Source organism: Megalobrama amblycephala, linkage group LG5, assembly GCF_018812025.1.
Source record: "Megalobrama amblycephala isolate DHTTF-2021 linkage group LG5, ASM1881202v1, whole genome shotgun sequence".
NCBI lineage: Eukaryota > Metazoa > Chordata > Actinopteri > Cypriniformes > Xenocyprididae > Megalobrama > Megalobrama amblycephala.
The window spans coordinates 11,515,680-11,542,509 of record NC_063048.1 but is presented as its reverse complement, the minus strand read 5'-3'; the positions used below and the strand labels follow the sequence as shown (position 1 = coordinate 11,542,509).

The following is a 26,830-nucleotide window of genomic DNA, read 5'->3' as shown; positions in this document are numbered from 1 at the left end:
AAGAGAAGAGGAGCTTCAGTTTGTTGCACAGTCCTATTTGTTCGAACCGCGAGAGGTGTCTAAGCTTACGATACTCCTACATCTTGCGTCATACATCGTGTCAGAAGAACTCTTTTGGTGCAAGTTGACTTGCGCAATATGCGTACAGTCGTCTGGCGGAAGCTAGTTATTTTAGATTATAAAATTTTAAATATGGATATTTTTCTTACAAAAACCGGCTCGCTTCAGAAGGCCTTTATTAACCCCCTGGAGCTGTATGGATTATATTTATGATGGATGGATGCATTTTTTTTTGGCTTCAAAACAGGCCAAAAACCATTACCATTATAAATCTTTGGAGAGCCAGGATATTTTTGAATATATCTCCGATTGTGTTAGTCTGAAAGAAGATAGTCATTTACACCTAGGATGGCTTGAGGGTGAGTAAATCATGGGATAATTTTCATTTTTGTGTGAACTATCACTTTAACAATTCATTTTTTACGGTGCATATCTGCTGCAACTAGATCCAGCATCTGCTGTGCCTTGCTGTAACCCACACTTTGACACAAATGAGAACTGAGTGTGAATCAGTATGATGGGAATTACAAAATACAACTCAAAATTAAAATGACTAAATGCATTACAGTAATGAGAATTTGGGAAGAATGTGCTTAAATGTGATTATTATTATTATTTTTTTTTAATGCCATCATGCAAAACTAATGGGCTATTAGGCTTCATTATCATTATGCAAAATGTTTTTGTCATGTTTTCGTGAGATTTACCCATCTTCTAAATGAATAAAAGTAATATTAATAATAGAATTATGCAATATAAGTTGCTCTGAAAAAGAGCAACTTATAGCACAAACCAAGATGCAGTTGTTTTGTGTTCAAACTGATCTAATAATAGATCTGGAATCCATTTTTTTGTGGTGTGAAGTGTGTGGTCTTTGCCCACTGATCATTTGACCAGCTAGCCAGGCCGGAGCTATTTTCACACCATTAAATAAACCCAGCGGTGAGAAAATTCCCAGCCTTGCTCAGAGGAACAGCTGTGTCTGCTCTGCTGGGTTATCGCTACTAAATGGTTGCATTGTGAGAATCGAGATACTCTTCCTTGTTGGAAAATTACTCAAGGCCGTGTTAGTGTGAACATCCAGGTTGTTGACATGGCAGAGTGAATCATTTGTTTCAAGGCTCAGAAAAAAAAAACAGTTTCCTCTGCAATTTTGCTTTCTCTTTGCTTCCTTCCTTCCTTCCTTCCTTTTTTATCTTCCTCATCTGGATGTGACTTTGTAGGTCCTGCATAGGCCTATTATGAATTTACAGAAAAAAGCATTAAAATGTCTGTATCTTGAACTTAATTGTTTGAAAGATTCTGCTTGCCTAAATTAATGGTTTGAAATCATGGTCTTCTCTGAAACTATAAGTATGCAAACAAGGGCTTTCCTTCCTTTTGAGATAATAGTTTAGGATTGACTAAGTCGCATCCATTTAACTACATTTCTCAGTAGCATGACAGTCTTTTAGATATTTTCTACTGTAGCTTTTTCAGCATCATTCAGTTTTCAGAAGTGTAGCTTAACAAAATGTTGACAAACTAGGGATGGGCGATATGGCCTAAAAAAATTATCACGATAATTTCAGGTATTTATTGCGATAACGATACCAATGACGATAATTATATATATATATATATATATATATATATATATATATATATATATATATATATATATATATATATATATATTACACCATAAACTTGATAGTCATTAGTCAGCAAGAAAAATAAGAAAACAAACCATTTAAAACAAAATGAACTGGATTAGAAACTGAATTATTTAAGTATAAGTATCATAACTTTATTATCATAAATATACCTAAACTGTGTGCTTGTAATCAAACGCATCATTTTATTCTGGAGACTGAACTCGCGCTCTGCTGCCACACTGGAGCGCGCTCACCACCTACTGGGCAGGGGCGGGAATTACATTTACAAGCTACATCAGCCTCAGTAATCTGACGGACGGCCTTACATATTTTTCATTGCTAAAAAACAAAAACAGTTAACGCAACCTCATATATATATATATATATATATATTAATTAATTAATTAATTAATTAATTAATTAATTATTATTATTATTATTATTATTATTATATATAATGTCGCGCGATTGTCATGCCGACCGTAACAGCCCTAACTGTATCAAAAAGTAACAATCCCAACTATGTCTTCAGATAGTTTACAAAATATATCTGACGCAGCTCTCCGTGTACGCGCTTCGGATGAGTACACATAAATCTCCTCACAGCGCGCGCAAGTTCTCTTTTGCGTCTTACAGTTGAATGTTTAAAGTGGCAACTGGCAAGGTTTAAATGAGTTTAGTTTAAACAATAGCAACGTGAGATGTTCAGGTCTCACCTGCACTCGCGCGCTATCAAAACCCGGGTGATGATGGCGTGAATGACATACGGCTCATTCATTGAACATTTGTTTATAGTGATTACCGTAGTTTGCTCCACATCTGATTTTCTATAACCAAACCAGTTCCAAATTGTGAAGGGAACTCTTCGCTTAACAACAAGCTGCTCCTCAGCCTCACGTCTTTCGTCATGCTTGTTTTAACTCCACACATGAACAGTGAATCGGTCGCGCACGAAATAAGTCAACAACTAGACTTATCGTAATTATCGCGAGGAGACAAATTTTTATCATGAGGAGAATTTTCAACGGTATTTATCGCAAACGATAATATCGCCCATCCCTATGACAAACCTGTTTTTTTTTTTTTTTTTTTTTTTTTTTTTTTTTAATGTCATGTTGAACTGTGTATGTAGCCTGACAACCAAAGTGGAGGCAATCAAACAAGCACACAAAGCCATTCTTGATTTCAAGAATCATTGGGAAGTCCTATTGATTTTAGTGAATCATTGTGAAGATTCATTTTAAAGAACCAGTTGAAAAGAAATGATTCACAGATTCATTTTTATAATCTCTCAATGGTGTTCATGGATGACCCTGCATGACATTGTGTTTTTAGTTGTATTAGTTGTCTTTAATAGAAGTTATTTGTTTGATTAGACCGCTTGATTGATTATTTTTATGATGCCTTTATGACATTTTTTTTTTATCTTTTAAGTTTTAGAGGAATGGACTTTAAAAGGAGGGACAGAAATCTCTCAGGTTTCATAAAATATATTTTCAGTTGTGTTTGGAAGTTGAACAAAAATCTTATAGGTTTGAAACGGTGTGAGAGGGAGTACATGATGACAGAATTTACATTTTTGGGTGAATTATACCTTATAAATACAGTAAGCTGAGCCTTGGATAAAACTATCGCAAATCATAACATTTACATCAATGATATATATTGTCGCACTTTTATATCACAGTATCTCGATATAACAATGTATTGTTACAACCATATGCTTGGGCCACTTTTTGGTCCATTTTTCTTGTCGTAAAAATGACAAAAGCCTCCAAAAATTGCATTTTACATTCTAATTCTGATGGTTGATGGTCTGAAACTGCTTCTTTTAATTATTTTGTGTCTCTAAATTGATAGAATGATTTTCAGCAGTTTCTCAGATGAGCTGCAGACGAACATTCAGAGGTCAAACTGCATAGCAGATCATGTTTGGCATCACCATTTAAGTCTGTGTTTGGGGATGATGGCACTATAAACCTGAGCTGCAGGGTCAAGTACACTGAGCAGATTTTACACAAACACACATACTATAAACTCCAGTCTAATCCTGAAGCCATTTAAGCCTTTATGTCCTTGTTCTTCTAAAGGGAAACATCTGGTCACTTTGAGCTTCTGGGTCTGATCATAAATTCAGAGTGAAGTTTATGTTTGACGACTTCTGGGTCATGATGGCCTTAGCGCTGGAGCTAAGGCTGGTGTACTCATTAAAGCTGGACTGGATGAAGATAAAGTTGGGCACGGTAACTTTCTCTGTTATTCCTAATATGGAGAAAGGGAAGATGAACACGGCTCAGTCTTTTGAGAGACGAGGGCTAGTTTCATTGTGTGAGGTCTGGGATATAAATTACAGACGGACAAATCTTTGTGTCTGTGTATGTCTTTTGTGTTTAATGAAATCTGGGACATCTGGGGATCTAGATCAAACAAGGTGATGTTGTGGTTAAGTAGTAAGTAGTCATTTGGCAGACACTTTTAATATGAAAAGACACGAAGGACAGTTGCCTTGTAGTAAACTGGTGTTAAATGGATTCAAAGAATCATCCAAAAAATGTAATTTCAGTCATCATTTACTCACCCTCATGACGTTCCAAATCGGTTTAAAAAGAAGAAAGTTCATTCAGCCCAAAAAAGGATATAAAAAGCACTATAAAGTCGGTTTATGCACTATTTGTCAAGTCCTCTGAAGTCATACGATAGCTTTGTGACTAAGTAAAATAAGTCTTATCTTGATATGCAGAAGCTCAAATTTTACACTTTGGTCTGTTCCTCACACAAAGCTATCACATGGCTTCATAATGCAATGCAAACCCATTTTTATGGTGCTTTTAGGAGCTTGTGCAGCCCTTGGTCAGTTTGGTTTCACTGTAAGTAAAAGAGATGTGTGAAAATTTTTAAACTTTCTTCTTTTGCAGTGGTTATTGTTAATGTATTGGCCTTTTTGGTGTTCAAACGTACATTTCGGTTGATATTCACACATAAAGCCACCACACCTTTACAAAACGAACTGTTGTTTACATGATATTTTTTAATAATTTCATTGCGTTTTTGATTAATCCTTGTGAAGAGCTTCTCTATTTTCCCATGCAGTTGCCTTTCACTGACTGACACAGACCCACTTAAATACTAAATTATAGGCTGAGCACATTATAAACAATGTTTAGTGTCAACGTGGTTTGCTTTTTTCTGTAAAGTGATTCACATATAAAAGCACCAAATAGTGTAATGTGATAGCTCATTTCTTTTATAGCTATCTGTCTACATGACGCTCGGCATGTCGAATCATGTCGCTGTGTGTTTCTAGAGTTTATGAGGCTTGTGTGATTGTTGTAATGGGTTATAAGATCATACATTGCTGCATATTATGAGTATTACTGCACGTAGACACAGTCAATCCCATTTCTCATTTTTACCGTTCAAAAGTCTAGGTTTAGGAAGCTTATTCTCACTCAGGCTGCATTTATTTGCTCAAAAATACAGTAAAATCAATAATATTGTGAAATATTATTAAAATATATTAAAAAAATAAACAGAAAATTTTATTTATTCCTGTGGTGGCAAATCAGCATCATTACAACAGTCTTCCTCTTCAGTGTCACATGATCCTTCTGAAATCATTCTAATATGCTGATTTGGTGCTCAAAAACCATTTCTTTTTACTATAAATGTTGAAAACAGTTGTGCTAATATTGTTGAAACCATGATACACCGTTTTTTCTTTTTTCTTTTAGGATTCTTTGATCAATAGACATTTTAAAAAACAGAATTTGATGTAAGTTGATCAATGTAATGATCAACTGAGTAATCAATGAGTGCTGCATAAAAGTATTAATTTCTTTTAGAAAATCTTACTGACCCCAGACTATGCACCTTTGCAAAATATGATGAAGTATAATCAAAGCTTTGATTATGTTTCATTGCAGTAAGATTTTATGCAAGAATATGGATACTTTGCAATGCATATCACTACTGAATACGATGGATGGAACTGAAATAAATACTTTGATTGTTGCGATCCTTTCAGACTTATGATAGCAACCTGATTCGTAACAAAGCACTGTTCGCCAGAGGAGAACTGGCCCCCTGACTAAGCCTGGTTTCTCCCAAGGTTTTTTTCTCCATTTTAACACCTATTTGCCACTTGTTTGCCACCTGATGTCACCTGTTGGAGTTTGGGTTCCTTGCCTCTGTCGCCTTTGGCTTGCTTAGTTGGGGACACTTGACATTTGACTTGACATTTGATATTCAGCAGTATTCTTGACATTTATTCAACAGTGCTTTGATCTGCCTGCATTGATTGGTTAAGAGCTGCTGTGCAGCCAAAATTATGTACCAGTTATCAATGTAAAGCTGCTTTGACACAATCTGCATTGTAAAAAGCGCTATATAAATAAAGGTGACTTGACTTGACTTGATTACTGGTCTACAGTTGGAGGTCCATTGTAACCTGTTAGTCAAGAATGTATACTCAATACATTAACATTTTAGTACCTCACACTTCTCATGTGACATATAGCTGCAAATAGCCCTGGGTGAGGGTATGATTTTCCACCATGTTGTCATGTTGTTCTGTTTTTTTGTTGAGCTGCATCCCAGTACAGCCATTCACATTTTCAGTGACCTAAGAAAATACCCTGTATCCTTTTTTCTGGTAGCTTTTGATATCACCCCTTTTCATTTTCCCTTTTTGTTTTCTCTTGGACAGGGGGTCGTAGCTGAAGCGAGACACATTTAACTGGCTGGGGCTCTGGCTATGATGGCCCCACGTAAGCGAGGAGGGCGGGGCCTGTCATTCCTCTGCTGCTGTCTAAAGGGGCGTGACCATCCCGAGATCACCTACCGCCTCCGCCATGACAGCAACTTCACACTGCAAACCATGGAGCCCACCCTGCCCATGCCCCCCACCGAGGAACTGGATGCCATGTTCACTGAACTGGTGGTATGTGCCATGACCCCAAACTTTTTTCTTTTGTTTCCTTTCTTTTGTTTTATTTATTTCCCATACTCTCAGATAGATAGATAGATAGATAGATAGATAGATAGATAGAAAGGCAGACATGTTATTAATAACTTAACGCAGAGAGGAACTTGTCTTTGTATCGGATGGATGGGTGGGTAGATGATGCGTTGGTGAATAGATAAGAAGTGGGTGGATGAATGGGTGTGTGGGTGAATGGGTGGTTGGATGGATGGATGGCTAGATAGATGGGTGGATAGATGGAGCACTCATAGTAGTCTCATTTCCTCTAGGTTTGCTATATATATTATTAAACTGATACTCTAGGTCTTTGGACCCAGGCCACTTTGAAAGTCAAATCTGGTCTTTGGTTTTGTCAAACATTATACTGACAGACATGTTAAGGATAACTTATTAAAGCAGAGAGGAACTTGCCTTTGTATCCCATGATGGATGGATGGGTAGATGGATGGATTGGTGAATAGATAAGTGGTTGGATGGATGGGTGGGTAGATGGGTGGATGGCTAGATAGATGGAGCTCTCATTGTAGTCACATTTTCTTTTAGTTAGTTATATAATTTATTAAACTGATATTTTAGATCTTTGGACTCCAGGCCACTTTGAAAGTCAAATCTGGTCCTCGGGTTTGTCAAACATTATACTGATCGTCATGTTAAGGATAACTTATTAAAACAGAGGGGAACTTGTCTTTGTATCCCGCAATGAATTTTCACCATTACCTTTTTTGATAAGACAGAACATTCAAAGTTTGTAATCTTGCACGCCAACGTGGCCAAAAATCACAGAGTCTGTTAACTGGGTTCATTCAAAAGAATCCCATCAGAATAGTTAGAAAAAAGCTTATTCTTTATTTAAGAACTGCTTTGCTCTACCATTCCTCCATTTGTGGAGTGAATCAGTGCTTGTCTTGGATTCCATAATATGGGGAATCCAAGCATTCCCTACTAATGGTCCAGTAAAGAGTATGTTAGACAATGCATGTCCCCTCATTAGCTCTGCAGACTCCATTGAGTAGAAGAACGTCTGTATGTCTCATGCCCACCAGCGCATGACCAGCAGGCATTTGGCACAGATGGGCTCATGGATGACTTGCATGCACCAGACTCCATCCCTTACGCAGCCTGTCCCCTGCTGAGCCTTTGAGCTGAGGTGTCAATCAGTGTCATGTTAAGTTGATTTAACAGGAAAATACTTCTGGCAGCTTTTGATTCTGCATCGATTTGAGGTGAGAAAGCTGTCCTCTTCATGAAGGAATACTGAACTTTATCTTCGAACATTTTTTTGGCCGAGTCTGCTTTCACTGCAACTTAAACAGAAAACTGGTCTCATAGTTAAACACTGTCACAACCATACGCAAGAAGTGTTGCAAGTACACTGCTGTCACTGCTTGAAAGCATCCAATTATCATTTGTTGCAGTTTTGCCGAGCTGCTTCTATCCAAATGGCTTTCATTGAACAAAATCTCATGTTCAGGTTTGTCCTCAAAGACATAAAGAGGGAGAAAGTATGAGAGAATGATCTGGAGAAGATCAGATTTTGACCTGCCTGCCTCTACAATAGACGTGGTGTCTGGATGTGATGTTCTCTCTCTGGAATCTCTGCTCAAATATACATGAGTGCTTACGAGTTGGATTAAACGATTTCCCTGTATTTTTCATTCTTTTTATCCTCATTATTTCCTTATGCAGCCTGTTAAAGTGGTCTCTGGACCTGCTTGTTGTGTGTCTCTCACATGATGTTAATTAACTTGTGCCCGAACATCTGGACTGAATATGACCAACTTAGTCCAGAACTGCATCATGGGAATGCACAGAGGTCACAGGAGTGTGCAGGCATTAATTGATGGTTTACGTGGCTAAATCTTTTCTTTGCTGTGAGGAAACATGACGTTTCTCTTTCACACAGAATTGTGGGAAATTAACCCCCGCTTCAGGGTCAGTGATATCCAGAGGCTGATGTCAGACTTTAAGACATGTTGGTTTTGTCAGGTCTCATGGCTGACTTGATAGGATGCCTGTGTGTGTCACTGCCAAGCTAAATATTAAATGCAACAAATAAAAAGGCAATAAAATATTTTGTCTGATTTTTGCATGCACAAGAAGTCTGACAACAGCCGGTACGGAGATCTGATCTCACAATCATCGAGTCCGTCTGTGATTACATGAAAAAACAGAAAAAAACTGAGACAGACTAAATCTAGAAGAACTGCAGCAACGTCTTCAACGTCTGCAATCTACCTCCAAAGCTACCTGGAAAAACTATGAGCAGGTGTACCTAGGACAAAAGCAGTTTTAAACGCAAAGGGTGGTCACACCAAATAATGATTTGAAATCTATTTATGACATTATTTTTGAAAGCATCCTCACTTTCCAGCAAGTGCCTAAAATTTTTCACAGTACTGTAGCTTTGGAGGTAGGATTCTTCAAGTGTCTTGAAGACGTTGCTGCAGTTCTTCTGGATTTAGTCTGTCTCAGTTTTTTCTGTTTCTAAATGTAATCCCAGATGGACTCGATGATGGTGAGATCAGATCTCCGTGTGAAGCATACTGGCTGTTGTCACTCCTTGTGCATACAAAAATCTCTCTGGATTATTACAATTAATGGCAAAAGGAATGTTTGGAAATGTAAACTGATTTTCCTATCTCATATATGTTTCATAAACTTCCATTTAAAAAAGAAAGAAATGTGTGTGTATATATATATATATATATATATATATATATATATATATATATATATATATATATATATATATATAAGGAAAAGAATTGAAAGTGGGGGGAAATCACATTATGAAATATGTTATGTTTCTCCAAAACACGTTGGCCACAATTATTGGCACCCTTTTATTCAATACTTTTTGCAACCTCCTTTTGCCAAGACAACAGCTTTGAGTCTTCACCTATAATGCCTGATGAGTTTGGAGAATCCCAGAAAAGAGATCAGAGACCATTCCTTCATGCAAAATCTCTCCAGATCCTTCAGATTCCAGCTCCATGTTGGTGCTTCTTCTCTTCAGTTCACTCCACTCATTTTCTTTAGGGTTCAGGTCAGAGGACTGAGATGGCCATGGCAGAAGCTTCATTTTGTGCTCAGTGACACATTTTTGTGTTGGTTTTGATGTTTGTTTTGGATCATTGTCCTGATGGAAGATCTAACCATGGCCCATTATTGCATTTCTAGCAGAAGCGGTCAAGTTTAGATTTTTTTTTTTAATTTGTTGGTATTTGATAGAATCCATGATACCATGTATCTGAACAGAAAAATAGGCCCACAACATTAAAGATCCAGCAGTATATTTAACTTTTTTTATCCATGTGTGCACCGAAATCATCTGGTGGGGTTTGCTCTGCTGCCAAAAAGCTATTTTTTTTTTTTTTTTTTTTTTTTAGTTTCATCTGACCACAGAATCAGGTCCCGTTTGAAGTTCCAGTCTTGTCTGACAACTGAATATGCTGGAGATAGTTTCTGGATGAGAGCAGAGGATTTTTCTTGAAACCCTCCTGAACATCTTGTGCGGATGTAGGTGTTTGATATTTTTTTTTTTTTTTTTTTAAGGCTTTCTGAGACTCAAGACTCAACTCATCTCTGCAATTCTCCAGCTGTGATCCTTGGAGAGTCTTTGGCCACTCAAACTTTCCTCCTCACCGTGCATTAGGATGATTTAGACACATGTCCTCTTCCAGGCAGATTTGTAACATCTGTAGTTTATTGGAACTTCTTAATTATTGCCCTGATGGTGGAAATGGGGATTTTCAATGCTTTAGCTATTTTCTTACAGCCACTTTCTATTTTGTGAAGCTCAGCAATCTTTTGCTGCACATCAGAACTATATTCTTTGGTTTTAATCATTGTGATGAATGATTAAGGCAATTTGGCCTTTGTGTTTCCTCATGTTTATACTCCTGTGGAACAGGAAGTCATGGCTGGACAATTTCATGTTCATGATCACCCTGGTGTGCTAAAAAGAGATATTTTACTCATAAAAGATTCTAGGGATGCCAATAATTGTGACCAACGTGATTTGGAGAAAAACATTTATTTCATAATGTGAGTTTCCCCCCCACTTTCAATTCTTTTCCTTCAATGAAAGGTTAGATTTTTGCTAATTTTATGAATTAAAGATCAAAAGGATAAACAATACAGATATATTTTTACAGCCATCTTTGATCATATTTATCAAGGGTACCAACAATTTTGTCCACATCTATATATATATATCCTAAATATTTATTTTTGTGCAATCACTGTAGTTTGTAAGGTATTTATTTATTTATTGTCAACTATATATATTTTAACCAAAATATAATAAATATGTACAGCCATTGTAAGATATTTATTTATTTGCATAAATATAATAAACATTCAGTACCACAGTATTATTGTATTGTATTGTATTGTATTAATTATATTAATGTGAACTTTATATTATTGTATTATATTTTATTATATTGAAATCAAGGGACTTAAAGTCTAAATTTTAGGTATTTAACTGTATGAGAATGTGACAAATTAAACTATTTATTGGGCTTGAAATTATGACCTCAAAATTAAACCTCTCATCATGTCTCCTTCTACAGGATGAGCTGGATCTCACAGAGAAACATAGAGAGGCCATGTTTGCCCTTCCTGCTGAGAAGAAATGGCAAATCTACTGTAGCAAGAAAAAGGTAAGACATTGCCACTGGATGGGACTGGGCAGGGACCTTTTCCATTTTCAGAAAAACCTGCATGTCAAAGCATTTTCCTGGCTTTAAACATCCATAGCAGTTTCCTAAAACCAGTTTAATCTGACTTGACCATAGAGCTTGAAACTGAGCAGCTAGATGTATGAACACATCGCACTCTTACTGTACACCCAAAAAAGGGTGTAATGTAAACGCTGCTTCTCTAGCACAGGCTTGGCTTCGGGACAGAGAAGTGGTGTTGAGTAAAAGGGTTTATTTTCACAGTATGTGTGATTTGGGTCTGAGGAGTGAGAGGTAACAGAACCCAGGCTGCCCTGACACACTCTGTAAACCCTCATTTATAAGAGGCATTTACACCTGTGGAACTAAAGAGCAAACCACACAGCGGTGGCCTGGGGATTGTCTACGGCTGCTGGAGTTCATGACCAGTTACCTGGTCACGACCCACCAGGGGACTGCTCTTCAGCTGCTGACCTAATGTACTCCAAAACACTTAAAAAAGAATACTGTCAATCATTATGATGTTAGGAATGAAGTTTATTCTCATTCATATATTAAAGCAAACATTTATGTTGGTATTCTGCATGATGGATCAAAGCTTTGTAAGCTTATATTCTGGGAGAGATGGAATTTCAGCTGGAAATCTTTATAGCTTATGTCTGTCAGCTCACAACTTAAAGGGATAGTTTACCCAAAAATGAGAATTCTGTCAATTATTCACCATCGTGTCATTCCAAGACTTTTTCTTCTATAAAACACAAAAGATGTTTTTACTAGTTTTAGCATTCTTTTTTCTTTTCTTTTCTTTTTTTTTTGGCCATACAGTGAAAGTCAGTGGGGTCCCACAAATGTTTTTTTCCTCCCCTATACAAAAATTAGTGCTGTCAAAATTGACGCGTTAAGGCATGTGTTACAAATATTTAACGCAGTTAAAACAGCATCTATTTTTTTCATCCTTTAGCTGGCATTACAGTATATGATCAAGTTCTTATTCATGCAAATGCTTTTAAACCATTCAAGCACAACAAGACACAAAAGAGAACTCAGTGTGGTACTGGAGCGCTCTCTGTAAGTCTCCTGTCTGTGTGACACACACATGACTCATGCGCACAGAAAGCTGCTTCAATTCGACAGCGAAAAATGCTACCTATCAGATTGTGCTACCAACATATTCATGTGGTTTGTGGCTTTAATAACATCAATACCTACCCCTACGCTAAACCTACCCTTAAAATAATGCAGATAAAGTGTTGGTAGCACAATCTGAGCTACACCAAATTATGTGAAAATGCCCATTTTGTAGAGTGTCTTAAAGGGGTGGTTCAGTGTTTTTTTTTTCTAGGCTTAAGTGTGTTTTTGGGGCACAGTTTTTTTTGAAAACGCTGTATTTTTCATATATTTTACCTTTATTCTACACCTCTGTTTCCATTGTCATATGAACGGCTCGTTTGACTTCCTGCTTCTGTTAAGCCACTCCCTCCGAAATACGCAATGTGCTCAGATTGGTTAGCAGGTCGGTAGCCAGGCCCAGTGTATCGTGATTCGCTGAAGTGTCCAGAAACGCCACGCCCCTTACCATTCATAGTTAGTGCTTCAGAGGAAATGTAAATAATGGCGTCTATATTGCTGTATCAAATTGAGCCCGAATCAGACCCAGATGAAACTTCACGGCTTTTAAAGGATGTTTAAGAATGGTATTTCATTTAGTATTTGTGTCAAAGTGTTTAGATATGCTGTCACTGCTGTTTGTTAGCTTTCAATATACAGTTTTATCCTGATTAAAGCTTTACTGTAGTCGAATACATGACTGAGTAGTAGCATTTTTGTAAAGGTAGCGTTTAATTTATAGCATGAACAACTGTTTGTCTATGAACATTGAAGTTTGTTGGTGTTTGTTGAAGTATGCACTATAATACAGCTAACTGGCTAGCGAAGCAAAAACATGTTGGTCTTTGTTTACATCCTTGATTGCAACCAAAAATAGCAACAGAACTATACATTTAAAAGACATGTACAAACAATAAAACGTACTTACAGTTTGAAGCCAATAAACAACAGCTTCTGCTTTTAAAGTGGGAACAGCTCCATCTTTCAGTAATAGCCTTTGTGCAAATCCAGCATTGAACTCGTGTAGATTCTGGAAGCTGTCTTCAGCGGCGCATCCAGTGTAGAAAATATCACAGATTATAATGGGTTCTATATCTTTTGATGCATCGTGCCGCGCCGCTCGTGTCCGGTGTACACAACTCTTCCGCTTTCATTATGCTGTGCCACATGGCCTCGCCCACTTTGTTGTGTGTTCCCGGGGGCATGTTTTGCAGGGTTTATGATGCCACCAACCCGAGAAGAAGCTTGTTGTAGTCCAAACTTGTTGTAGTCGTTTTTGTAGGCATTAAACTGCCATAACTTTAAAAGACAATATCTCCGTTTGCATTGAACTTTCAGCGCTGTAACTTTGCAGATAAACTAAAGTTAAAAAAGTGAAATCGCATTGAACCACCCCTTTAAAGGCCTGCTGAAGTGTCTTGGAACGCGCAGCATTATTCAATGTGTTGATGTAATTTCAACTAAAACAGGATGACGGCGATGTATTGAACAGCCCCGCCCTTTTTTTGAAATGGCCAATAGCGTTTCATTGATATCACAGCTCGGCCAGAACCGTTAAACTCAGTAAAACCTCTGTTTTCTTTTAATATCTAACCGTTTATCCTCCTAATCTCCTCTTTATCACTTTAAAATACAGCATTCTGTGCAGAATTTAATTGGGTGGTCTGAGCCGACTCGCAGATATGATCCACTCTGTGCTCTCGTGTCTCTGGGCCAGAGCAGACAGTGCTCGCGCTGCGGCGGTTCACGTTATGCTAATGCGAAAACGGACTTCATTGACGTCTATGGAAAGCATATTTACACTGTTTGAATCGTTCCCTATCCCCTATATAGTGCACTATGACCCTGTCCCAAATGGCACACTTCATGTGCACTTTCGGTCTTGTGGACTTACAATGGCCGCTGCGTGCACGTGTCCGTGTCCGTTAAGTGCACAAGACCGTAGGGTGTCCCATTCGTCATTTAAGCTTAAAGAAGGGTGCTCGTGAGCGCCCCCTTTGCGGCTGCTATGCGCCCTCGATGTGCACTTCTGCTGAGCCCGCAAGACTGTGAGCTACGCAGAGCATTTTACCCGGCAGTCAAAGTGGCATTAACTTTAATGCCACTAATAAACTTTAATGTTAGGTGCAATTAATCGCGATTAATTACAGAAAAATGTGAAATTAGTTAATATTTGTAATCGATTGACAGCACTATTAAAAACATGTATGTTTGTGTTACCCAGAAGAAATACAGGTAACGCTTTAGGTTAGGGTCCAACTCTCATTAACTAGTTGCTTATTAGCATGCATATTACTAAGAAATTTGCCGCTATTAGTACTTATTAATGTCTTATTCTGCATGACCATATTCTACATCTCTTAATCCTACCTAAAGCAGTAATTAGGAGTTTGAGGCAAAAGTAGTAGTTAATAGTTAGTTAATAGTGAGAACTGGACCCTAATCTAAAGTGTGACTGAAATACAGAAAACGAATATAAAGACAATAAAATATTTTATTTATTTATGATCATTTACTCAATTTTTATTCAGTAAAACAGTATATCCATTTTTTATTTTATGTTATTTTATTTTGTTTTAGAAATACAGATTTGCAGAACTTTGCAGAAATGCTTCAACCCAAACTGTCTCAGAAAAATGAGTATGCTGTGTAATCCCAGCTCAATAAAACACTGCATGCAGCGTGTCAGCCAACTACACCTGCAAGGCCTGGATCAAATCTCCTCCCAGTGGAGTTTTGAGGTCTGAGCACATGTGGAACCAACACCGTGCAATATAATGAGTGCTAAAACTACTGTCAAGATGTTGAGGCAAAAGAACTTGTGAATGTCTGGTATGAAGTATTTGTGTTCATAATAACTATAATGAGAACTTTCTCACCCCTTCTTTTTGGTTTCAAGCTATACTTTTATTAATCTCCGAGCCCCTATGGTCCAAAATAGTTTAGTTAAATTGTATAATTGCAGAATGTGGTTATAAAACAATGGGTGGACTTGTTAAATAAGATTCCTGGAAGCTTATCGGCTCATGTGGTGCGCGAAACCCCCCAAAACAACCCCAATTCCCAATTCCAAACTTACCCTGGCCAGCATAAGTCAATCTCAGTCTGAAAGAGCAAGCAGCTGTTATATTATAGACACTTGAGCATAGCATAAAACACTGTGGTATTGTTTCCCAACCCCAGGCTTTGTATTAAAAGCTTTAAAGAATAAGTTACTATGGGAAAAAGCATGTTTTGGACTGAATCGTAGCCTTTTAGCACTCTGCCAGAGCGTTTAACTCAAAATTGGGAGTGGAGTAGTGCCGAAGTGCAGAGTCTGTGTCTGTTTTCAGGTAACAAGAAGCATCTCAAACATGGTGTCAGCTGTGGACGCTCACACACACAAAACATATCCGTTCACAAACACTTTTGGATTGTTGGATGCGATTTCTCTGGGAATTGCAATGGTTAGATAAGCTATGTTCTCACACATCGTGGCTGTTGAAGTGCATGAGAATGTGGCGGTACAAAGAGATCTCTGTTGGTGTGGAGGACAGAACGTTGATGTTTTTGTGTCAAATGTTTGCAGTTTAAAATGTCTGTCTGTCTGTCTGTCTGTCTGTCTATCTGTTTGTCTGTCTGTCTCTCAAATGTGTGTTTATATGATTCCAGTATCCAAGCTAATCTTTAGTTTTTCCATAGGAACAGGAAGAGAATAAGGGGGCGACCAGCTGGCCTGAATTCTACATCGATCAGATAAATTCTATGGCTGCTGTAAGTATGACTTGCCAGCTAGATAGCAAATACTGAACATTTCCCTGACCATACTAATTTCCGTCTTTTCCCTGAGGACATAAAAGTCTTAGTCAAGAGGGAGTCATTAAACTCACATATGCTGCCTTGAGGAAGTCGTTTGGGATGTAAGAGTAGTAAACAACTGTAAATATTTCATAGGGCAAAGAGCGCTGATGCTCATCAAACCTGAGATAGTTGGTGAAGCTATAAATTCCTTCACACATTTTTTGAATTATGTACTTTAAAGGTGCCCTCGAATGAAAAATTTAATTTATCTTGGCATAGTTAAATAACAAGATTTCATTACGTGGAAATGACATACAGTGAGTCTCAAACTCCATTGTTTCCTCCTTCTTATATAAATCTCATTTGTTTAAAAGACCTCCGAAGAACAGGTGAATCTCAACATAACACTGACTGTTACGTAACAGTAATGCATAAACACAACTTCATTCTTTATAAATCTCTCCAACAGTGTAGCATTAGCCGTTAGCCATGGAGCACAGCCTCAAATTCATTCAGAATCAAATGTAAACAATATAACAGTATACAATACTCACATAATCTGACGCATGCATGACGAACACTTTGTAAAGATCCATTTGAGGGTTATATTAGCTGTGTGAACTTTGTTTATGCTGTTTAAGGCAAGCGCAAGCTCCGTGGGCGGGGAGCACGAGATTTAAAGGGGCCGCACAGCATAAATCGGCTCATATTTAATGATGCCCCAAAATAGGCAGTTAAAAAAATGAATTAAAAAAAATCTATGGGGTATTTTGAGCTGAAACTTCAGACTCATTCAGGGGACACCTTAGACTTATATTACATCTTGTAAAAAAACGTTCGATGGCACCTTTAACAAAACTCTCACCTGGCAAACTTTGGTCAGTCCATTAATTGCCTTTACGTTAAATATCACCACCAGAGGAAGTCCCTGCTGGCCTTGGAGGAGGAGGATGTGGAGGAGAGGAATAAGACCATAGAAAGCTTGAAAACAGCCCTCCGCACACAGCCAATGAGGTACTGCCTTTAGCACACAATCACTATGGGTCATTTCATGACAGTATAATCTAGGGCTGCACGATATATCGCATGAGATTGTCACGCGCATTTCGTCATTAAAGCCGGTTCCCTGATTACCGCTTAATCGCCATCACCTGCTTTCAAATGGAGCGCCATTTAATAGACAGAACCGTATGAATCGCCTTCGATAATGAACGCGATATTGCGTGGCTTTTCAGTGATCTACGGTTCTGTCTATTAAATGCCGCTCCATTTGAAAGCAGGTGATGACGATTTAGCGGTAATCAGGGAACCGGCTTTACTGATGAAATGTGCGTGACAATCTCATGCGATATATCGTGCAGCCCTAGTATAATATAATAATTCCTCAAATATTCATGTATACTGTGTGTGTGTGTGTGTGTGTGTGTGTGTGTGATATATATATATATATATATATATATATATATATATATATATATATATATATATATATATATATATATATATATATATATATATATGAGATGCACCGATACTACATTTCTCCAGATACCGATAACCAATTATTCAGAATGATACCTGCCATTACCAATAGTTTGATTTTCTTAAGGAAAAAAAAACTCTCCCAACTAATGCTGTAAACCTTGCTGGGAGCCCCCTCATTTGGTGCATTACTATAATATTAGATAACTGCAAACATTATTAAAATTAATAACAGAGCCCAAACTATTTTATTCAGCTGCTATTTATTTTCAGATATAATAATTACACTCAAATAAAAACTGAAATGTTTGTATACAAATAAGGTAGTTTTCATAAACACTTATCTTCATGACAAATTTATTCAAACATACAAATATAATTAACAAGTTCCTCTTTGGCGTTTTATAGCTAACTAACAAACTGTGAACACTGGATAACTTTCCTGATGTAAATGCAAGGTTAAGTGACATTGTTCATAAGCTGTTTTATTAATATCTTTCTGTGGTTGAAACACTGATTGAGCGATTACATGAAACATGATATATTTTGGTAAGTTGCACTGTATCTTTCAAAATACCTTATGATGTTCATGCATGTTTATTCATGCTATAAGTTGTATTAAAGGGTTAGTTCACCAAAAAATGAAATTTCGGTCATTACTCACCCTCATGTTGTTCCAAACCTGTAAGACCTTTGTTCATCTTCAGAACACAAATTAAGATCTTTTTGATGACATCCGAAAGCTTTCTGACCTCCCTATATAAAGGAACGTCATAACCAATTTCAAGGCCCAGAAAGGTAGTAAAGACATTGTTAAAATAGTCCATGTGACTGTTGTGACTTATGTGACTTTCTGGGCCTTGAAATTGGTTATGCCATTACTATATATAGGGAGGTCAGAAAGCTCTCGAATTTCATCAAAAATATATTACTTTGTGTTCTGAAGATGATGAAGGTCTTACAGGTTTGGAACGACATTATAATTGATGACTTTTGGGTGAACTAACCCTTTAAAAAGGAAGAGATGACTCACGCTCCGAGGTGCTACAGCGATCTGTCACATCACATTAAGAGCGTCAAAACGCCATTGTTAGAATTTTGTGATAAAATAGATTATTTGAAATTGAAGACTCTGTTTCTTATAAGGAGTAACAAAGCACAAAGCTCTTTGTGATTATTGGATGGGAGGCGCTACAAATAATGTTGGGATAAGCTGCAGACCTGGCAACCCTGGCTTGAACTACGGGTGATTCATAGTATCAAATAGAGCCTGCTTTAACGTCGCTTTTTTTTTTTTTTTTTTTATTGTTAATGCGTTATTGTCTCATTAACTTCTAAATTCAAGACCAGAGACATTTTCTTCACACACAGTTGCAGTCTGACACATTTTTACATCCCCTTTTGATTGACAGGATATAATCGTCCCTGATCATCGGATAGTGAAAATAATTGCTTTTATCAGCAGGCTGGTTATTGGCAGATACATAGTGCATCCCTGATATATACAGTCAAACCAAATTTATTCAGACACCTTGAACATTTCATTCATTCAATACAGTTTATTCACTATAGTTTAAAAAAAGGTAATCAAATATGACAAGATCTCAGTTAATCTTAATTATGTCAGTTAACACTTAAGCAAAACATGGTCAGATCAAAGTGTCTGAATAATTTTTGGTTCCAAATTTTTATAAATTTTACTGTTCGTCCATTGTATAAAGAATTTTTGGTTATAATATATCACAGTTTACTTTATTTTGCTATCCTCACTTACATAAATGAGCTATATAATGTCCTGCACCCACTAGTAAAAATATATAAAAATGTATCAAAAATGTCTGAATAATTTTTGGTTTGACTATATATATGCTTTTGCACAGCACTTTGTCTTTGAGTATAGATCTACTTTCATGTATGCATTCATGAAATTTTCATTTATACTATTGCATACTATTTTAATGTATTCTATTGATTTGCATGTTTGTATGAAACTGCTTAAAAAAACAGATGTGAAATATTTGTAATCCAATAAATGCACACTAAAATTGAAATTGAAAATGTAAATGAAGCTTGCACAAAAGATGTTAATTTTGGCCTGCTTTTACGCATATTTAATTGTAATAGTTTTGTTAACTCCCAGTTTTAGAAAATAACACGTGCATTTAAATGCACTGGAACAGCTGCTGAAGTGATTATGTATTTCTATTGCTGTCCCCCAGAAACCGTTTACAGAGCCAGCAACCGTCTCTAAGCTACAACAGAAAATGCGCTTAAAATTCAGGACATTAAATTTTAAATTTTCCATGTGTTCTCCTACCTATGATTTGAAATGTCTTTTCATGCGCTTGGCCTGACCTCTGTCATGCTCCTCAAGGTTTGTGACACGCTTCATAGACCTCGATGGACTGACTTGCATCTTGAACTTCCTGAAAACGATGGACTACGAGACCACCGAATCTCAGATCCACACCTCACTGATCGGCTGCATCAAAGCCCTGATGAACAACTCTCAGGGACGCGCCCATGTACTCGCACATTCAGAAAGCATCAACATCATCGCTCAGAGCTTGGCCACCGAGAACATCAAGACCAAAGTGGCCGTTCTGGAGATCATGGGTGCTGTTTGCTTGGTGCCAGGAGGACACAAGAAAATCCTGGAAGCCATGTTGCACTATCAGAAGTTCGCCTGTGAACGGACGCGATTTCAGGTGGGCAAGAGAATTCGAGACTTTTCTCTCATAGCCACATTGGGCCTCATTATTCAAACACAAATCATTCATAAAAACCAGTTGTACATAAATTGTCCCTTTGAATTGAATGCAACAATTTACACAGAGAAATCCGTTCTGCTTGTGTTTCATGAATAAGGCCGTTGAGACTTGTGAATGAAATATTAAGAGGTCTTTCTCCTTTGTTGTTCTCATTCTTTCTCCCCATCTTCTCGGTTTACACATAGACCCTTCTAAATGACTTGGACAAGAGTACGGGCCGCTACAGAGATGAGGTGAACCTCAAGACGGCAATCATGTCCTTCATCAACGCGGTCCTTAGTCAAGGAGCAGGGGAGGTAAGCGCTACTTTCTCCACATCTGCATCTCGTTAGATTCAAATCATCCAAGAGTTTCTCCCTGACTTCCAACGTTTCGTTTACAGACCAGTTTGGAGTTCAGAATTCATTTGCGGTATGAATTTCTAATGCTGGGCATCCAACCAGTGATTGATAAATTGCGGTCCCATGAAAACTCCACGTTAGATCGGTAAGTGGTAACTGTATTTTGAGACGCGCTGTCCTCAAGTACTTGGCCGAGTTCTGTTGAACTTAACATGCAGTCGTCTTTTATTACTCTTCAGGCATTTGGAGTTCTTTGAGATGCTACGCAATGAAGATGAATTAGCCCTCGCTAAGCGGTTTGAAAATGTAAGCTTGCTGTCTTAATTTGTCTCTGAATATAGCCACTTTGTTTCACTAGTAATTTCAAGATTGTCTCTCTGTTCGGTTCAGGTTCATATAGACACTAAAAGTGCCACTCAGGTGTTTGATCTCATCCGGAAGAGGATAAACCACACGGACGCCTTCCCGCACTTTATGTCTGTCTTACAGCACTGTCTTCATATGCCTTGTGAGTGACGTCACTTCCCTCGACCCCTCCATATCAGTGTGAACAAATAAACATCATAATGTTACCTCAAAATACACAAATAGTGCTACTTACAAAATAATACCATGGTAAATAGTTTTGGACATGCCACTACGGTAATACCATGTTTTATGGACATTTATTGCTCATGCACCATGGTAATATATTTTTTTAACAAATACAAGTATTAGTAAAAAAGTGGTTCTCTTTTTGTGAATTGTTGTCAGCATTAGATTTTATTATGTACATTACTGTACAAAAGTTTGGGGTCAGTAAAAATATATATATACAGTACAGTCCAAAAGTTTGGAACCACTAAGATTTTTAATGTTTTTAAAAGAAGTTTCGTCTGCTCACCAAGGCTACATTTATTTAATTAAAAATACAGTAAAAAACAGTAATATTGTGAAATATTATTACAATTTAAAATAACTGTTTTCTATTTGAATATATTTCACAAAGTAATTTATTCCTGTGATGGCAAAGCTGAATTTTCAGCATCATTACTCCAGTCTTCAGTGTCACATGATCCTTCAGAAATCATTCTAATATGCTGATCTGCTGCTCAAGAAACATTTAATGTGTACAATTGTACAAAATATTTGTGTACAATATTTTTTTTCAGGATTATTTGATGAATAGAAAGTTCAAAAGAACAGTGTTTATCTGAAATCTAATCTTTTGTAACATTATAAATGTCTTTACTGCCACTTTTGATTGATTTAATGCATCCTTGCTGAATAAAAGTATTCATTTCTTTAATTTCTTTTCAAAAAAATAAAAATAAAAATTCTTACTGACCCCAAACTTTTGAACGGTAGTGTATAATGCTACAGAAGCTTTGTATTTCAGATAAATGCTGTTCTTTTGAACTTTCTATTCATAAAGGAATCCTGAAAAAAAAAAAGTACACAACTGTTTTCAACATTGAAAATAATCATAAATGTTTATTGAGCAGCAAATCAGCATATTAGAATGATTTCTGAAGGATCATGTGACACTGAAGACTGGAGTAACGATGCTAAAAATTCAGCTTTGCATCACAGGAATAAATTACTTTGTCAAATATATTTAAATAGTACACAGTTATTTTAAATTGTAATAATATTTCACAATATTACTGTTTTTTACTGTATTTTTAATTAAATAAATGTAGCCTTGGTGAGCAGACGAAACTTCTTTTAAAAACCAATCTTAGTGGTTCCAAACGTTTGGACTGTACTGTGTGTGTGTGTGTGTATGTATGTATGTATATATATATATATATATATATATATATATATATATATATATATATATATATATATATATATATATATATATATATATATATATATATATAATATATGCAGCCAGAATACATTAAATTGATCATAAGTGACAGTAAGATATTTATATTTCAAATGAATGCCGTTCTTTTGAACTTTCTATTCATCAGAGATGTACCACATTTTTCATAAAAAATATTAAAGGATTAGTTCACCCAAAAATGAAAATTCTGTCATTAATTATTTACTCTCATGTCGTTACTTATCTGTAAGATAAGTTCATCTTAGTTCATCTTCGGAACACAAATTATTATATTTTTAATGAAATCCGAGAGGTTTCTGTCCCTCCATAGAGATCCAATGCAACTACCACTTTCAAGGTCCAGAAAGGTAGGAAAGACATCATTAAAGTACACCATGTGACTGCAGTGGTTTAACCTCAATTTTATGAAGAGTGCTTTGTTTGAGCAAAAAAAAACATAATTTACCACTTTATTTACAAAATGATATTATCCAAAGAGTGTTTATACAATGTCAGCTCTCACTTGAACACAAAATGCATGCATTGTGGTGCTTTCGTGAACACTCGCGCATGTGCCGTTGTGTTGATGCGCAAGTCTGAACACAAGCTGCATGCGTTGTGATGCTCTCGTGAACACAAGTTGCAGATCAGTATTTTCGTAAATACAGTGATAAATTATGTTTGCTCAAACAAAGCACTCATAAAATTGGTTAAACCACTGGAGTCACATGGTGTACTTTAATGATGTCTTTCCTACCTTTCTTGACCTTGAAAGTGGTAGGTGCATTGATCTCTATGGAGGGACATAAACCTCTTGGATTTCATTAAAAATATAATAATTTGTGTTCCGAAGATGAACGAAGGTCTTACGGATGTGGAACGACACAACGAAGAAAAATTAGTGACAGAATTTTCATTTTTGGGTGAACTAACTAATCCTTTAAGCGGTAAAACTGTTTTGAACATTGATAATAATAAAATGTTTCCTGAGCATCAAATCAGCATATTATAATGATTTCTGAAGGGCCATGTTACACCGAAGACTGGAGTAATGATGCTGAAAATTCAGCTTTGATCACAGGAATAAATTACATATTAAAATATATTAAAATAGAAAACAGTTATTTTATATTGTAATAATAGTATTTCACAATATTACTGTTTTCACTGTATTTTAAAGAAATGCAGACTTGGTGAGCATCCAAAACATGAAAAAGTCTTACAGACCCCAAACATTTGAACAGTTGCGTATATATTTGCATTGTGTGGGCCATTGCCCACTTTGCTCTCTACATATCGGCATCAGCCCTTAAAAACATACTAGTTGATTACTATAGTGAAGGCTGTGTCGTTTGCTTAAAGCGTTGACATCATCTTTGCTTTTCTCACAGACAAAAGAACTGGGAACACCATGCAGTACTGGCTCCTTCTCGATCGAATTGTCCAGCAGATTGTCCTACAGAACGATAAGGGTCATGACCCCGATGTGGCTCCCCTTGAGAACTTTGACGTGAAGAACGTGGTGCGAATGTAAGTGAGGCACAGTCCAGGAATTTGTGTACCCTGGTGTCCTCAGTTACTCTCATTTATTAATATCCTGAGCTTTTAATACCATCCAAAACTGCCTGCCATTTGGTAAATTTAGATTTAAAATCCCAAATACATAATCCAGTCTCAAAGTCATTTTGGAGCTAGCCACCCGTCCACCTGTATCTCATCACATTTTAGGAAAGCGCCAGACCATAGATTTTGGTGTCTTATGGTTTTAAACCTAGAGCCTTCCTGGATATGATTGAACATGACAATCATAGAATGTGTATAGATTGAAAAGTTGCTGCTTTTTGGTGGTACAAGAGTTAAAATAAACACAAATTTGTGTCATCTTTCTGCATGGGATTAATTAGAAGTAAGACACAACTTCATTCTAGTTCAAACAAGTTGAAGGCTAAGAGACGGTCTGGGACAGTTTCAGTCAAATAAAAACAAATATGCAGAATGCATATGGAAAACATTTGGTGGTTTGATCAAATGTTACAGAGCTGAAGTTTGACTCAAGTTTTAAGGCGACAGGGGCATCTCTGATTGTTTAACATTTCGCACCGAGGTTCCTTGGTTTCCTGCTGGTCCTGACAAACTAATATGAAGACATCTTTGTGCTTTTTTTAAGAATTACGAATGCCAAGTTTTGTGGTTTAGAGTCTCATGGTGATATTTAAAATGATACTTCACCCAAAAATGAAAATTGTGATCATTTACTCTCCCTCATGTCGTTCCAAAACTGTACGACTTTCTTTCTTGTGTGGAACATGACATTCTTGATTCCTTTAGAAACATAATCATATGGGTTTATGATAATATGAAGGTGATAATGAGAGGATTTTGTGTGAACTATCCCTTTAGCCAATCATAAGTGCCCAACACTGTTCTCATTTTTAATTTTACAGGTTAGTTAACGAGAACGAGGTGAAACAATGGAAAGAACAAGCGGAAAAAATGAGAAAAGGTACGTGAACTCTCTATGAGGCGAATATTGATCTAAGTGACTGTTTACCCTCAGTAGGCCTTGAATGTGTTTACACGTGCCTTCGTCAGCATGGGAATCAGCGATGACATTGCTGATGTTGTCAAATACTGAAGCCTTTGTGCGTTTAGATTTTTTTGTATGTGTGTTTTCTCTGGCTTGAATCGTAGAGCATAATGAACTTCAGCAGAAGCTGGAAAAGAAAGAAAGAGAGTGTGATGCAAAAGCCCAAGAGAAGGAAGAAATGATGCAAACGCTCAATAAGATGAAAGAGAAGCTGGAGAAGGAAAGCAGTGAACACAAGCTTGTTAAGCAGCAAGTGGCTGACCTTTCTGCCCGGCTACATGAGATGAGTAATGTATGTTACATATGTACATAAGCACAAAGTACCTCTTCCAAATCCTAGTTTTCTCCTGTTGGCAGCTACATTTTAAGGCAACAACCTAACTGAAACAGAACCTCATATGTCACTGAATTGGAACAAGCTCTTAGTTCCTTGGCTGCTATTTAGCCTGCTAGTTAGACTGATCTGGTGTCAGAGGAGACCAGATAATCCAGCTAGACCATCTTACTATTTTAGGATGGTTTACGAAAAAAAAAAAAAAATCATTGCACACATAAAAATTGTGATAAATAGTTTATTTTTAATTAGATTTAATTATATCTATCTATCTATCTATCTATCTATCTATCTATCTATCTATCTATCTATCTATCTATCTATCTATCTATCTATCTATCTATCTATCTATCTATCTATCTATCTCTATATATATATATATATATATATATTTCGTCTGCTCACCAAGGCTACATTTATTTAATTAAAAATACAGTAAAAAACAGTAATATTGTGAAATTGTGAAATATTATTACAATTTAAAATAACTGTGTACTATTTAAATATATTTGACAAAGTAATTTATTCCTGTGATGCAAAGCTGAATTTTCAGCATCGTTACTCCAGTCTTCAGTGTCACATGATCCTTCAGAAATCATTCTAATATGCTGATTTGCTGCTCAATAAACATTTATGATTATTTTCAATGTTGAAAACAGTTGTGTACTTTTTTTTTCAGGATTCCTTGATGAATAGAAAGTTCAAAAGAACAGCATTTATCTGAAATACAAAGCTTCTGTAGCATTATACACTACCGTTCAAAAGTTTGGGGTCAGTAAGAATTTTTATTTTTATTTTTTTGAAAAGAAATTAAAGAAATGAATACTTTTATTCAGCAAGGATGCATTAAATCAATCAAAAGTGGCAGTAAAGACATTTATAATGTTACAAAAGATTAGATTTCAGATAAACACTGTTCTTTTGAACTTTCTATTCATCAAATAATCCTGAAAAAAAATATTGTACACAAATATTTTGTACAATTGTACACATTAAATGTTTCTTGAGCAGCAGATCAGCATATTAGAATGATTTCTGAAGGATCATGTGACACTGAAGACTGGAGTAATGATGCTGAAAATTCAGCTTTGCCATCACAGGAATAAATTACTTTGTGAAATATATTCAAATAGAAAACAGTTATTTTAAATTGTAATAATATTTCACAATATTACTGTTTTTACTGTATTTTTAATTAAATAAATGTAGCCTTAGTGAGCAGACGAAACTTCTTTTAAAAACATTAAAA

The 26,830-nt window shown here is 36.4% G+C and overlaps 1 protein-coding gene across 1 annotated transcript in view; it reads left to right on the top strand.

Moving 5' to 3' along the window:
* Positions 1-26,830, top strand: part of daam1a (dishevelled associated activator of morphogenesis 1a) — a 55,358-nt gene that overhangs the window by 12,532 nt on the left and 15,996 nt on the right. Inside the window, 12 exon segments of the mRNA XM_048190652.1 lie at positions 6,403-6,636; positions 11,256-11,345; positions 16,152-16,223; positions 17,170-17,264; positions 20,107-20,440; positions 20,689-20,799; positions 20,886-20,989; positions 21,084-21,150; positions 21,235-21,352; positions 24,052-24,190; positions 25,105-25,163; positions 25,352-25,539. Of these exon segments, the coding sequence (XP_048046609.1) occupies positions 6,451-6,636; positions 11,256-11,345; positions 16,152-16,223; positions 17,170-17,264; positions 20,107-20,440; positions 20,689-20,799; positions 20,886-20,989; positions 21,084-21,150; positions 21,235-21,352; positions 24,052-24,190; positions 25,105-25,163; positions 25,352-25,539 (1,563 nt within the window). The 5' untranslated portion in view covers positions 6,403-6,450.